General features: G+C 49.6%; 1 protein-coding gene across 1 annotated transcript in view; it reads right to left on the minus strand.

The window, feature by feature from the left end:
• LOC137423353 (transmembrane protein 184B) overlaps positions 1–15,798 on the minus strand; it is a 92,877-nt gene that overhangs the window by 26,504 nt on the left and 50,575 nt on the right. Inside the window, exon 6 of the mRNA XM_068110400.2 lies at positions 9,758–9,849. Coding sequence (XP_067966501.1) covers positions 9,758–9,849 — 92 coding nt within the window. The remainder of the gene's footprint in view (positions 1–9,757; positions 9,850–15,798) is intronic.

The raw sequence follows: 15,798 nt of genomic DNA on the forward strand, positions 1-15,798 counted from the left end.
GACGTAACCGGCGGGCGGTTACTTGCCCGGACTCGCCCGGACATGTCCAGACTTGCCTCGCCCGGGGTGGCTGAGGCGTGGCTGACTTATTTGCATACCACGCCCCGCCTGAGAGGCGTGGCTTTTGTGTGGTGAACTTTCATTATAAATTGCCGCCGTGTTAACGGGCTATTCAGTGCTTTTGAGTTCTTGCGGTTTGAGCTGAAATAAATAGCTCAGTGAAACTTCGTTCCTGGTGTCGTCCATTTTGTCTGGCTTTATCGTGTGAGCATAGCTCCCACAATTGGTGACCCCTTTTCGAGAACACAGCGATGGAGTCATCAGTAGCTTTGAAGCTCCCTGGATTTTGGGAATCGCACGCGGCCGTCTGGTTCACCCAGGCGGATTCTCTCTTCGCCCTGCGGAACATTACAGAGGACACGACGCGCGACCACCATGTGGTCTCCGCGCTCAACGCCTCCACTGCTGCCCGGGTCCTGAGCTTCCTACAGAACCCACCGAACGCCAACAAATACGGCGCGCTCAAAGGCCTACTCCTCGGTGCGTTTGGACTCACGGAGACCGAACGCGCGCGACAACTGCTCGACCTCCCGGACCTGGGTGAGGCCCATCCATCTGAGCGCATGGACCACATGCTGGCTCTACTCGGTGACCACAGCCCGGATTTCCTCTTCCGCGAGCTGTTCCTCCGGCAGCTACCCAGGCAGGTACGGTTAGCTTTGGCTAACTCGCCCATCACGGACCCTCGCGCCCTGGCCAAGGAGGCCGATAAATTTTTCTCGGCCAGGCGACACGTCGGAGCGGCCGCCTGGAACCCTAGGCCGACCGAGGCAACGCCCGCGCCACGACCGGCGCCGCCACCGGCCGAGTCAGCGCCACTGGCAGCAGCGGCCGCCGCGACGCCCCGTCGACCGAACCCGCCGCGACGCCCCGTCGACCGAACCCGACGCGACCGCCGGAGCCTCCACCAGAGCGGACCATGTGCTACTACCATGCCAGGTTCGGGCAGAAGGCCAGAACGTGCCGCCCACCGTGCACTTTCGGCAGGTCGGGAAACGACCAGGCCGGCGCTCACTGCCTGCCATGAGCGTCGGCCATTCAGGCAGCCTTCTGTTTATCACGGACACAGCGTCCAGGCGGCGTTTTTTGTGCGACACCGGCGCTCAGCTGAGCGTGATACCCGCCTTGGTGCAGGACAAACAGGCCGCGCTTTGCGGCCCTGCTTTGGTCGCCGCAAATGGCTCCTCCATCCGCACCTTCGGTTCGCACTGCGTCGCACTCTGCTTCGGGGGCCAGCGCTTCAGGTGGGACTTGATCACGGCAAACGTGCCCAATGCCTTGCTGGGCGCAGATTTTCAGTGCGCGGATGGGCTTTTGGTGGACGTCAAACGGCGTCGGCTCATCAACGCGGAGACCTTCAGCTTGCTCGCTTGCTCATTGAGCGGCTCCGCACCAACCAAGCTAGCCTGCGCACTCCCGGCCGCGGACGATTTCACCCGCCTGCTCGCCGAATTTCCCACCCTCACGCAGCAGACGTTTTCGGCCGTCACCTTCAAACACGGCGTCGAACACCACATCCAGACCACAGGTCCACCGGTCTACGCCAGGGCTCGTCACTTCGACCCGGCCAAGCTCGCCGTGGCGAAGGTGAAATTCGACGCGCTGGAGCGATTGGGCATTGTGCGGCGCTCGAATAGCGCGTGGGCCTCGCCCCTGCACATCGTGCCCAAACCAGGTGGCGGATGGCGACCATGCGGCGATTACCGCCGCCTCAACGACGCCACCACCCCCGACCAGTACCCGATACCACACATACAGGATTTTTCCGCCCCTTTGGCGGGGCAGGTGATCTTTTCCAAGGTCGACCTCATTCGGGGCTACCACCAGGTACCCGTCCGGCCGGCCGACGTACCGAAGACTGCGGTAATTACACCTTTTGGCCTCTTCGAGTTCCTTCGCATGCCGTTCGGCCTTAAGAACGTGGCCCAGGCCTTCCAACGGCTGATGGACAGTGTGCTTCGTGACCTCACCTTCCTTTTCGTCGACTTGGACGACATTCTCGTCGCCAGCACTTCCCGGGTGGAGCACCTCATCCACCTGCGCACGCTTATTGAGCGCCTCGGCCAGCACGGCCTCATCATCAACCCGGCGAAATGCCAGTTTGGCATAACGGCCGTCGACTTCCTGGGGCACCGCATCACGAAGCGCTGGACCGTCCCGCTGCCTACCAAGGTGGAGGAAGTCACAAGTTTCCCACGCCCCGCTCCATCAAGGCCCTACAGGAATTTTTGGGAATGGTAAATTTCTACCACCGGTTCGTGCCTCGCGCCGCCCAACTCATGCGCCCCCTGTACGAAGCCCTCCGGGGCAAGCCAGCCAAGCACGACGTCACCTGGACCAAAGAGATGGACGAGGCGTCCACGGGCGCGAAGCTGGCCCTCGCCAACGCGACCATGCTGGCACACCCGGTGCTCAACGCACCCATCGCCCTCACCACGGACGCTTCCTACTATGCGGTGGGCGCCGTGCATGAACAGAGGGTGAACGGGGCTTGGCAACCGCTGGCCTTCTTCAGCCGGCAGCTTCGCCCTAACGAGCGCAAGTACAGCGCTTTCGACCGCGAGCTCCTCGGCCTTTACCTGGCCGTTCGCCACTTCCGCCATCTTTTAGAGGGCCGCCTGTTCACGGCGTTTGTGGACCACAAATCCCTGGTCTTCGCCATGGCCAAGGTTGCAGATCCATGGTCGGCCCGCCAGCAGCGCCACCTCTCCGCCGTGTCCGAATTTACGACGGACATCCGGCACGTCGCGGGCAAGGACAACGCTGTGGCCGATTGCCTCTCCCGGTCCGGCGCGAACGCCATCCACCTCGGTGTGGACGTCGCCCGCATGGTGGCCGACCAGACCGCCGACCCCACGGTGCAAATCCTCCGGACAGCGGACACAGGCCTGCGGTTGGCCAACGTCCCCTTCGAGGACACAGGCACAGTTCTCCTGTGCGACGTTTCCCTGGGCCAACCTCGCCCCATCGTGCCCACCGGATGGCAGCGGCACATTTTTGACGCCATCCACGGCCTTTCCCACCCGGGCCGGAAAGCGTCGCAGAAGCTCGTGGCAGCAAAGTTCGTCTGGCACGGGCTCCGTAAGGACGTCCGTGACTGGGCCAATGCCTGTGTCGCCTGCCAGCGCGCCAAGGTCTACCGGCACACCCAGGCCCCATTGGCACCATTCGACATGCCCGCGCGGCGCTTCGACCACGTCAATGTGGACCTGGTGGGACCCCTTCCCTCCTCGCGGGGCTTCACTCACCTCCTCACGATGGTGGACAGGACCACCAGGTGGCCGGAGGCCATCCCGCTGGCATCAACAACATCCGCCGATGTGGCGCAGGCCTTCATTGGCACTTGGATTGCCCGTTTCGGCACCCCCTCGGACATCTCCTCCGACAGAGGCCCGCAATTCACCTCCGAGCTTTGGGGCGTGGTCGCCCAGGCCTTGGGGCTCAAGCTACACCGCACCACGGCCTACCACCCCCAAGCCAACGGCTTGTGTGAGCGGTTCCACCGCTCGATGAAGGCCGCTCTCAGGGCCAGCCTCCAGGACGACGGTTGGGCCGAAAGGCTCCCGTGGGTCCTATTGGGCCTCCGAACGGCCCCTAAAGAGGACCTCCAGGCTTCCACCGCCGAGCTGGTCTACGGCCAGCCACTGCGCGTGCCGGGAGAGTTCATCCCTGACGCCACCGGCCCCTGGTCCGCGGCTCGCCAACGCTCGGTCCTCCAGGAGGCCGCCAGGAGATTTGCCCCCAACCCCACGTCCCCCCAGCACTTCGCACTGCGGAGTACGTTTTTATCCGGAACGACGCACACCGGTTACGCTCCGGCCGCCGTACGATGGACCTTTCCGGGTCCTGAAGAGGGACGACAAGTCGTTCATCATTGACATCGGCGGCAAACCGGACCGCATCTCCGTGGACCGCCTCAAGCCGGCCCATTTGGACCTCGGCCAACCTCCACGGTTGGCCCTTCCTCCACGACGGGGCCGTCCCCCGTCAACCAAGCCCCCCGCCCGACCATCCACCACCACGCCACCTACCACCCCCACACGAATCACCAGGGGTCGTTTCGGCCGGGTCATCAAGACCCCCCTCAAACTGACTCTCCAGGTGCAAGTTAATTCTGGGGGGGGGCGCATGTAGCGGTTACCGGAAGCATGGCACAATCACCTTGCACCGACCGATGACGTAACCGGCGGGCGGTTACTTGCCCGGACTCGCCCGGACATGTCCGGACTTGCCTCGCCCGGGCGGACTCGCGATTTGCATACCACGCCCCGTTGAGAGGCGTGGCTGACTTATTTGCATACCACGCCCCGCCTGAGAGGCGTGGCTTTTGTGTGGTGAACTTTCATTATAAATTGCCGCCCGTGTTAACGGGCTATTCAGTGCTTTTGAGTTCTTGCGGTTTGAGCTGAAATAAATAGCTCAGTGAAACTTCGTTCCTGGTGTCGTCCATGTTGTCCGGCTTTATCGTGTGAGCATGGCTCCCACAACACCACTTGAATAATGAGCGTTAGTTAGTACAGTATATTATTGGCCAATACGTACTGTATAATTGGAAGACCCATGACGCGTAAGCTATCAATATGATTTTAACAATCGCTTTGTTTGTGTTTCACACTGAATGAAAAACGAAAAGGTAGAGCATGGCGATTGTGACATATGATATATTTTAACCTCCAGTAACTTTCCAGTCACTACGGAGGGATTTTTTGTGTTCCCATTAGATTTACTATATTATTAATGTTACGTTATTATTATTACTACGAAAACGATACTACTGTATTAAGAAACCTGGGCTTAATTTGTCTGATGCGGCATGAAGGCACGAAGCCTAAGACCTATACGCACCGTGTCGTTGGAAGAGCCGTAACGCCTATGCTTTCGATATTTGATGGTCATTCTAACAATCGTTTTGCTTGTGTTTCACACTGCATGAAAAACATAGGGGTAATACTCCTGGCACTCACCTGGTAGAATAAACAGTATACTGCACTGACTAACGGTATTTAAAACCAATTTCAATGGTTGCTAGAAAACAGGGCAGCATGTAGAATCATACTAACATAATCATAAGATTTTAAACAAACAAACAAAAAATACATATTTTGGGGGAAACCCCCCCCCCCCCTCCCCCCCGCCCCCATAGACCACCTTAGACCCCGGTTTTTTTCATGCCAGGAACAAACTTTGGTACAACATGGGTGATTAAGGTTGTGGTCAAGTTTCATCGAAATCGTGTGTGTAGTTTCAGAGAAGACAGCACATATCTATTTTGGGGGGTCAAACCTGGACCCACTTTGACCCCCCGTAGAGCCCCAAAGGGGCAGATTTTTTTTAATGCCATGAACAAACTTTGGTACATCACAGGTGATGAAGGTTGTGGTAAAGTTTCATTGAAATAGTGTGTGTAATTTCAGAGGAAAAAGCAAATTCCTATTTTGAGGGGTCAACCACAGCAGCACATAGACCGTGCTGGATCCACCTTGACCCCCGGTAGATCCCCTTAGACCCCGATTGTTTTAATGCCTTGAACATACTTTAGTCACCACACAACAAATATCATTTGTGCCAAATTTGGTCGCAATCCCATCAGCGGTTTCAGAGAAGAAGTTTCAAGTGTTTACAGACGGACCGACTGATGGACTGACAGACTAACGGACGGACGACGCACCATCGCATAAGCTCCCCTGAACTGCGTTCCAGGTGAGCTAAACATAAAGGTAGAGCATGGCAATTGTGATATGTGACAGGTTCGACCGCTTCAACGACGTGTTCGGCCTGAACGGCATATAAATTAAAATGGCGGTCGGTGGAGTCCGCCGTCGTACGCCGTAATAACATCATAGACGTAATGATGTAGCGTGACAGACGGACACAAAACTCAGATGGGACCAACTCTTTCAAATACGGGGACCTTTACTGTAATGGTATCTGGAACCATATGCCATACCAGATATTGCCCAATCATGACCCAATACGTGACTTTCAAAATGACATAATTCACCCCAGAATGCTCAGCGTGAATGTGCAGAAACCGCTAGCAAGGAAGTCCATTGGGTCGGCGAAAGCAGCCGAACGTTTATCATGTGTGCCAGATAAGAATTGTAACATTAAAATGGCTCACAAAGCTTCTGAATGAATGAATATGAATGAATGAATATATGAATATGAATGAATGAATTGAATGAATGTATAAATACATTCAATTCATATTCGCAAAGCTTCTGAATGAAGCCAAAAATCCTTGGAAACATACCTGGGAGAGAGGGACTCCCTCCGTGCTTGCAGAAGCGTAAGAAAATTGGAGAGGCACTCGCCTCTGCACAACGAAAGATTTGGAGAAGTTTCTGATCAACTTGCCCAAAAAGTTTATATCTTGCAGCTCCGTACTGCAAAAGCTCCCGGCGATATGGGACCATACAAGGCCCATGGAGGGGCTGTGGACCGGCGCGTTCTACCCGACATTCCCCGATCATCCCTGTATATCTATGTTATAAAAGGAGCCGTGTCTCTGTTGTCTGTCTGTCTGTCGTGTTATAACTTGATAACGGATTAATGGATTTCAATGAAACCAACGACGGTGGATTCAGGGAACTCTCGGGAAGGATTGTGATAAAAAACAAGTACAAAAAGTTTAAATTAAAACAAAAGCCGCGTCGATGTTACACAATGCCTAGATGCAGCTGTGCCTATAACGTCGATGTTATAGGCACAGGACATTCCTATTGATTCGATTACTTGATGTTATTTTTGTGCAAAGTGAAAATATATCTCGGCAATTTCCCGTGTGTGGCGACGAATTTTTAATATATCTCGGCATTTTCCCGTCTGTTATTTCAGGCGGTGTATGACTGACCATGCCGCGATTTAAAAAAAATATATCTCGGCAATTTCCCGTGTGTGGCGACACGTGAACGAAGCTATGCTCCTCTCCACATTATTGTGACGACGTATAAATTAAATATTTCATCGTGACGATTGTCATCAAATGGACGAATTTTTAATATATCTCGGCATTTTCCCATCTGTTATTTCAGGCGATGTATGACTGACCATGCCGCGATTTAAAAACAATATATCTCGGCAATTTCCCGTATGTGGCGACACGTGAACGAAGCTATGCTCCTCTCTCCACATTATTGTGACGACGTATAAATTAAATATTTCATCGTGACAATTGTCATCAAATGGACGAATTTTTAATATATCTCGGCATTTTCCCGTCTGTTATTTCGGGCGGTGTATGACTGACCATGCCGCGATTTACAAAATATATATCTCAATGGACTTGAAGTTACAGGCCTTTGAGAATTCATTTCGTTCTATAAAGGGCAACTTTCATCGGATTTTCTTCCCGTTTTTTTTCAACCGAGTCTAAAATTATGTTAGCGACTGTGAAAAATGAAATGATATATCGAATTTGATTTGAAATAAAACTGTGTGAGAGAGGAAGACACCACGGGCCTACAATACAGGCCTCAAAGCTATGCGAGTTAATAAAATGGTGGATATTTGTTTATATGAAGCCTCTCCCACAATGGAGAGATTGTGGGCTATGGTTCCCAGAATGGGTGGAGCTTTGAGGTTTTGTCTTCTCTGCAAGAACAAGAACAAGAAGAAGAACAACAACAACAGCAGAGGGCACTCTATTAGCAGCGTCTGCGACGCGGCTAAAAAAAGAAAGGATGGTTAGTGTGTGGGTGGGTACATGGACACATGTGGCGAAACTGCAAACTCCAACTTGTGATGCTGGTTATCCCTGCACAGAGGGCAGGATCTCCCAGGATTCCTATTTTACTCTTGCTCCATAGATTAGCTATCATTACTATGTCGAGGAAACGGAAAGCCCCATTTTTTTAGCATTTACGCAAAGGCAGAGACGAGGACACCTCAGAGTTTGTTTCTTGGCATAGACCGTGCCCAATATGTACACCAGACAGTATGATCAAAAGAAAGAAAAGAGAGGGAGGGCGAGAAATTATTTTTATTTTGATCATTCTCTTTTTTCATTTTGATCAAAATAGGAGTGGTGTTGTTATATGTTATTCGCATTTCAGCATCTAAAGGACTGTGATAATTATCCCATTAACAATCTCCCCCTCCTCGCACCTTGAGTGTATAGCTCAGCCAGTATCTATACACCGCCGAATTTTATTTTTTCCCATGAACAATTTTTTTTTTTTTTTTTGCAATTACACAAAGATTGCTATTCCATCAGTGAAGCGACGGGTCTTATAATCTAGTTTCAATAAAAAGTAGCATTTTACTCTGCACAAGCTCAACAAAGTAGATCCTACATGGGTCTCATGCCCCCCCTCACCCTTTTCACCCTCCCCCCTCCATGCCCCCCACCCCTCATCTGGTGAACTGGCTGGCTCGTTCAGGATGAGAATGCAATAACCTCCTCGTGCGTCCGACATTGCAATACAACCTTGGAGGGAGCTGCAGCAAGAAGCAAGATCTGCTTTTGTTCAGCCTGCGCATAGTCGAATGGTTTATGATTCTTTTAAAAGCCAAGCCTTCAGTCATAAATACCAGTGTCTGCAATGGTAGATTTATACAAGCTCAAAACTTTTGGAAATAGAATCATTTTTAGGGTGACATAGTCACAATTTCGGTCTTCGAGGCCGGCCGATAGGCAAAGTGTGACCAGAAGGGACGAGGTTCTCCTGACCACGTGGCCCTCGACTTGGTGGGGTTTGTCCGCACAATGTGGGCGCATCAGGATGAACTTTAGCCGGGGAGCGTTTGGGCACGAGGCCCGTTTGGGCGCCCCGGTCTGATACTGCCGCCCACGCGCATAACAACGTGTGAGTGCACGTGGGTCCCGGCGGTCCCACTGGCCTAGCGCTACCATGTTTAGACAGCGAAATTTGTCCCCGGGCACCGGCACCTACTCCCGGAAGTCGAGAGAATAGCGGCGCCAGGCACGGTAGGACACCCGCGGAGCCCCGGCGGACCAGGGACGCGCGAGCCTACGCGTTAGCGTGCTACGGCGGAATCAACGGCTTCGGCCACGGTCGGGCCGATACTCGGCCCGGTCGCACCGGGAATGAACTGGTCCCCCTCTTCCCCCTCTCTTTTGTGTCCTTCCCCCTCTCTCCCCATCTTGTCTGCCGCTCCCCTTGTTTTTTGTGTTTTGTGTGTCGGTTTGTCTTTTTGTGTGATTAATGTTAGCTCTTTCACGAGCCTCGATCTTGTATACAAAAAAAAAAAAAAAAAAATTTCTCAAGCTATCATAATCATCGTCGCTTTACGGCTGTTTCAATGCTTGCATGTGTAAGCTGTGATTCACCTAATGGCTGCTTTTGTGGCTGGATGCCCTTCCTGGCATCAGCATAGAATCAGCTGTGGACCTAACCTTTGTCTAAAGCGATAACCTGCAAGGTAGTCGGGGGATTTGCAATCAGAGTTTCCTTCTCCTAGGTGGACTGCCTACCATGGCTAAAGAGCTCCACCTATCATAAAAAAAATTTCAACATATTGAAGAATGGCCACCCACCCTCATGGCTCCCTTCGATAAAAAGTCCAAACTAGAAACATAAATTTCATTGTAAGAATCCTTATGTTGTTGCAAAAAGAAGGTTGATTTGAAAACCAAACAGCCATTTTGTTTTCACCAGGAACAGAACAAATTGTCCTCTTACTTTTTGCTCCAAGTACATCCCTGCATAATGCCATTTCCAAAATGTATACTTACTCAAAGTCGCCATCCTGATACTTTCCAAACACCTGCAAAATTAAGGTAACCACTGCCATCAGTGGTTTCACGACACAGAACTGGAGTGTTGCCTAATGGAGGGAAGTGGTGAACACAGAAAGAAGAAAAATAATTTAAAATGAGTGTAAACAAGTCAGATATGAGAAGAAATATTAACATCTTTGTCATTGAGATGTTGAGATTTGTATTTAATTTGTCTTTGATTTGTATTTGATTTGTCATTGAGATTTGTATTTAATATTTTAATATCATTAAGCATTATTGTGCTTCATATTACCATTGAGCACTACACTAAACAAAACAATGCGCAACCATGCCAAATTCACAACATTTTCTGCTACAAGTCACCGAGTAAATTAACACGACCGATATGTTACCTTACAACAACTCTCATAATTACAGTGGTGGCCAAAAATATTGGCACCCTTGCACTATTTTCAAATAACTAATAATGTTCTCGAATAATAAGTTGAAATTGACAAAAGTATTTGGTCTCCACAATTCTTTATTTCACTGTTAATATTACAGAACCTTTGTTTTTGATTCAGAACTGAATATCTCCTTTTAAATCAGAAAATAAAAAGAAATGGCTTTGACAAAATTATTGACACCCTTGACTAAATATTTGGTAGCACAGCCTTTGGACAAAATAACTGCAGTCATGCACTTCTTACAGCCATCAATGAGCTTCCTACACCTCTCTACTTGCAGTTTGTCCCACTCTTCTTGTGCAAACTGCTCCAGTTCTCCCAGATTTGAAGGGTGCCTTCTCCCAACTGCTTTTTTCAGATCTCCCCACAGGTGTTCAATGGGATTTAGATCTGGACTCATTGCTGGCCACTTCAGAACAGTCCAGCGTTTTGTCTAGAACCATTCCTAGGTGCTATTTGAAGTGGGTTTGGGGTCATTGTCAAGCTGCAACACCCATGATCTTCGACGGAGACCCAGCTTTCTTACACTGGGTTGAACATTGTGCTCCAAAATGCCTTGGCAATCTCCTGATTTCATGATGCCATGCACACATTCAAAGCACCCAGTGCCAGAGGCAGCACAGCAACCCCAAAACATCACCGAACCTCCTCCATGTTTGACTGTAGGGAAGTTGTTCTTTTCTTTGAAGGCTTCATTTGTTTTCTGTAAACATAGAGATGATGTGCTTTACCAAAAACCTCTAATTTGGTCTCATGTGTCAACAGGACATTCTCCCAGAAGGATTTTGGCTTGTTCGGGTGTTTTTTGGCAAACTCCAGTCGGGCTTTCTTACGTCTCTCTCAGCAGTGGGGTCCTCCTGGGTCTCCTCCCACAGAACCCCCTTTCATTTAGTTGGCGATGGATGGTGCGAGTTGAAACTGTCATACCTTGTGTCTGAAGGTCAGCTTGAATCTCTTTGGGAGTTGATTGAGGTGTTTTCTCCACCATTCAAACAATCCTTTGCTGCAATCTTTGATCAAGTTTTCTCTTGCGGCCATGTCCAGGGAGGTTGGCTACAGTACTATGGGCCTTAAACTTCCTGACAACATTGCGTACGGTTGACACAGGAACATCAAGGTCTCTGGAGATGGACTTGCAGCCTTGAGATTGTCCATACTTGGCTACAATCTTGTGTCTGACCTCCTCAGACACATCTCTGGTTTTATTTCTTTTCTCCATGCTCATTGTGGTACATAGTGACAGAAAACAGCAGAATGACTCCTTTTCTCTGTTCAAACTGGTTAAATGAGTGATTTTTATATTGCAGCCACCTGCAACTCAACAGAGTTGAGTTCAGTTCCAGAGTAAAGGAGAATCACCTGCTTGAAATCTAATTATTTCTAACAACTTCTAAAAGGTATCAATACTATTGTCCAGGCCATTTTAGGATTTCTGTGTGGAATAAGCTAAGATTGCCACTCATTAAGGTGGTGAGCCCTTATTGGAAGTTCAACACAACACTTCTTCAAAATGAATTCTTTTTTTTTCTCTTTTTCTTGGTATACAAGTTCAAGGCTCCTGTAAGAGCTAACATTAATCACAAAAAAAAAATCAAACCGACACACAAAACATACAATAAAGGGAGCAGGAGACAAGATGGGGAGAGAGAGCACACAAGTACAACAGCAGAGAACAGGGACATCGGGAGATCTGTGGGAGGGAGAGGACTTGGGAGGAGGAGACATGGGAATTAGGGGGGGGGGGGGCATGGAAGAGGTACAAAACACATGGACACTGCAGGACTTCAAGGAAAGAAGTCGGTATTAAAAAAAAAGTGGTTCTGGGGTGAATTAACTGGGGTAGAAAAGATCAAGGTTTTGGATTTTTTTTGTATACTGAATCGATGGGAGAAGATAAGAGATGGTGGTGAACAGCTGTTCTAAAGACCTGGAGGCAGGAGTGGGATTGAAGAGGGTGAGTGGGTGTTTGTTCCAGAGGCGGGAGAAAAGGGGAATGAAAGCGTGAAGGTGAGCAGAGAGCCTAGATTTTGGCAATTTAGCCACAAGAGGGTTGCTGGCAGATCTTGTGTGACCTGTAGAACTATTTGAGGGACAGAGTACAGACAGAGCTGTGGGAGCTCGGCCGGAGAGGAGTTGGGAGAAGACAGAAAGACCACAAACCTGCCTGCGGTGAGTGAGTGAAAGGCCCTCGGCGTTAGCTTCATCGTGGGAGATTCCAATGATTCTGAAAGCTTTGGTTTCAACAGCGTGAAGCTGAGCTAGGTGTAAGGCAGAAGCACCAGCCCAAAGGGGAGAGCAGTATTCCATTGAGCTGCGGATGAAAGCCTTGTATGTGGTGAGGAGCTCAGGTGTGCCAAGGAAAGACTTCGCACGACGGAGGATGCCCAGACGGTGACTGGCTTTGGAGGCCAGCTTGTAAATGTGATTTTCCCAGGAAAGATCATGGCAGATAGTGAGACCCAAAAGCTTGAGTGACAGAACTTATTGGAGAGGATTGTTGAGAAAGTATATGGAAGGGTTGTCCAGACGGTCTTTTCTGAGAGACATAGTGAGAGTGTGAGATTTGTCAGGATTGAAAGACATGTTCCACTTGTTTGACCAGTCTGTGATTTTGTCCAGGTCTGCGGAGAGTGGGGTGGCTGCAGACTGCCGATCTGAGTGATGAGGAATGGAGCAGCAGAGAGTGGAGTCATCAGCAAAGAGATAGCGAGGATTTTCAAGAGAGTCGGAGAGATCATTGATGAAGACCAGAAAAAGCACAGGGCCCAGAACACTGCCTTGGGGAACTCCAGCCTGAACAGGAAGGGGAGATGAGAGAAATCCATTCAGGGCCACACATTGACTACGACCAGAGGGGAGGTCCGCAAGCCATGCTTGGAGATTTCCATGGATACCATAGGAGGAGAGTTTGGTGAGCAGAGCGGGGTGCCAGACCATATCGAAGGCATGTGATGTGTCAAGGGAGACAGCTCTGATTTCCTGTTTGTCATTGAGGACCTCCATCCATTGTTGAGATAGCAGAAGCAGCATGTCCAGAGTAGAATGACCTGGTCGAATCCAAATTGATGATCCGAGATCAAGCCATTGGAGAAGAGGAAGGATTTGATGTCAGAGGCGATGATGGATTCCATGACCTTGCTGATTATTTGGAGCAGGCTAAATTGGTCTGTAGTTGCAAGGACCTGTTTTTGCACCTTTTTTGTGTAAAGCGGTAATGTTGGCTGATTTCCAAGCAGACGGCAGATGACCTCGAGCAAAGGAGAGGGTGAAGAGAACAGAGAGAGGGTGTGAAAGAGCGGCAGAGCAGGATTTGAGGACCCGTGGGCTGATGCCGTCTGGTCCATTTTGTAATGTTTTCAGCTTTTTTTGTTTTGTTCCACTGAAAACCAAAGAAATACATATGTGGATACCAAAAAATACATATGTGGATTATTGGTCTTCGTGGGGTGCCACCAACGCTGATCAATCTGATCTCTGAACTATACTCTGGTACTGAGATTGCTGTGAGGTGTGGTGGCTCCATGTCTGACTTATTACCTCTGCCACCAATGGTGGATGGAGGTTATGTTTTCACCCCTGTCTGTCTGTTTGTCCGTTTGTCTGTCTGTCCGTTTGTGAACAAAATATCTCTAAAAGTTGTGGACAGAATCGGACGAAATTTGGCAGAGATGTAGCGTATGTGACAAGCACAAAATGATTAGATTTTAGTGAAGATCCGGATTCGGATCCAGCTACTAGAATTTTTAAAGTGATTTTTCACCATTGGGAGATAGAGCTAAAAACGATACATAGCAGGATATCTCAAAAAGTTATGGATGGATTTGGACGAAACTTGTTGGACAGGTTGTGGGTGTGAAAAGGAAGAATCGATTCAATTGTGGTGAAGATCCAGATCCGGATCCAGCTAGTAGAATTTTTTAAGTGATTCTTCACCATTGAGTGATATGGCCAACCAGGTGGAGGTATGCTCTCTACTGAGTGCTTTCTGGTTTCCAGTTGTTACTGGAGTTCAGCAGGGGTGTGGACTGGCATCCACACTCATCAGCGCTTGTATGGACTTGATTCTGGGGAGGTTGTCGGAGAGTTCAGGCTGCAGTGCATCGTTTGGGAGTGTCAAGGTCTCTGATCTTGATTTCGCAGATGATGCAGTCATCTTTGTGGAGATGCTGGATATTCTTACCCTCCAGGCACTGAATGAGGAGGCGGAGCCGCTGAGATTATGGATTTCCTGGGTCAAAACCAAGATCCAGACTTTCAATGACATCTTGGATGCTGCTGTAATGTCTGTGCCTGTTTGTGGCGAAGATGTTGAGGTCACGAAGAGATTCACTTACCTTGGCAGTGTTATTCATGTCTCCGCATGTTGCGAGCCAGAGGTTGATTGACGTCTGGGTCGGGCCTGGGGAGTCATGGATTTACTGGATCATGGGGTGTGGTGCTGCCGGTATCTATGCAGGAAGATGAAAGTCAGAGTCTTTAAGTCATTGGTGCTTCCAGTCTTGCTCTACGAATGCGAGACTTGGACCCTTACCAAGGGCCAGAGAATGAGACTTAACTCCTTCGGACTTAACTCCCTAAATCTCTTCAGAGAATCCTTGGCTATCGCTGGTCAGACTTTGTGTCCAACGAGCGGTTGCTGAGAGAGACTCAGATGAGATTTGTTTCCTGTATGGTCTGTGAGTGTCAGCTGCAGCTGTATGGACAAGTGACTCGTTTTCCGGACACTGATCCAGCTCACCAGATACTCTCAGCAAGGGAGTCTCGTGAGTGGAGGAGGCCAACGGGCCGACCGCGTGCCTCGTGGTTGCAGCAGGTTGATCGGCCTCTCAAGGAGATAAGGATGGGTCAGGCAGGCATCAGCCTGGGGGATGGCCAGACGAAGGCCCCTGGAGTACCGTCGGAAAGTGGAGGAGGCAACACCTGACCTGATACCAAAAGATATTTTGATTTCAACAATTTTCTGGAAGAAATGGGGTATTATTTGAAACAAGTTCAAGGGTGCCAATATTTTTGGCCACGACTGTATGTACTAGTACACAAAGCTGGCCACCTCTGTCTCTGTATTGTGTGCACTCCTAAACTGTTGAATAGAATGAATTGAAATGTTGTGGTTATCCTCAGGGTACAATCAGGAAGATTTCAGGTGTTTAAAAAAAACATTTTAGCCCTGTTTGCTTTAGCTTAAGTGGCAACACAAATTCTCTTTGTAAATGTGTATCGTGTAGCACTGTTCCTGGTGGGAGTGGGTATTACAAGTTAAAATGGAATATAATATGTCAATTCTCGGCATGAAAACCAGAGACACCGGAAATGAAAGGGGAATGGGCGAGGGATTGCTGGGATTTGCAGGCATTAGCTGCAATGGGCCATCTAGTAGTTTAACAAGACTAAAACGCTGGAAGAAGACCAAGGACAGGAACATTTGGCATGACCATACTCAGGCCTTTGTCCAGCAGTGGACTGACAATGGATGATGATGAAGTTGATAATTATCAAGAGGGCAAATTGCTCCATTAATTACATGGTGTTCCAAAAAGGCCTGGACAACTTTGGTTGTTAATACATTTAGTATGACAAATAATACAACGA

The sequence above is a fragment of the Myxine glutinosa genome, chromosome 3, assembly GCF_964187855.1.
Source record: "Myxine glutinosa chromosome 3, kmMyxGlut1.1, whole genome shotgun sequence".
NCBI lineage: Eukaryota > Metazoa > Chordata > Myxini > Myxiniformes > Myxinidae > Myxine > Myxine glutinosa.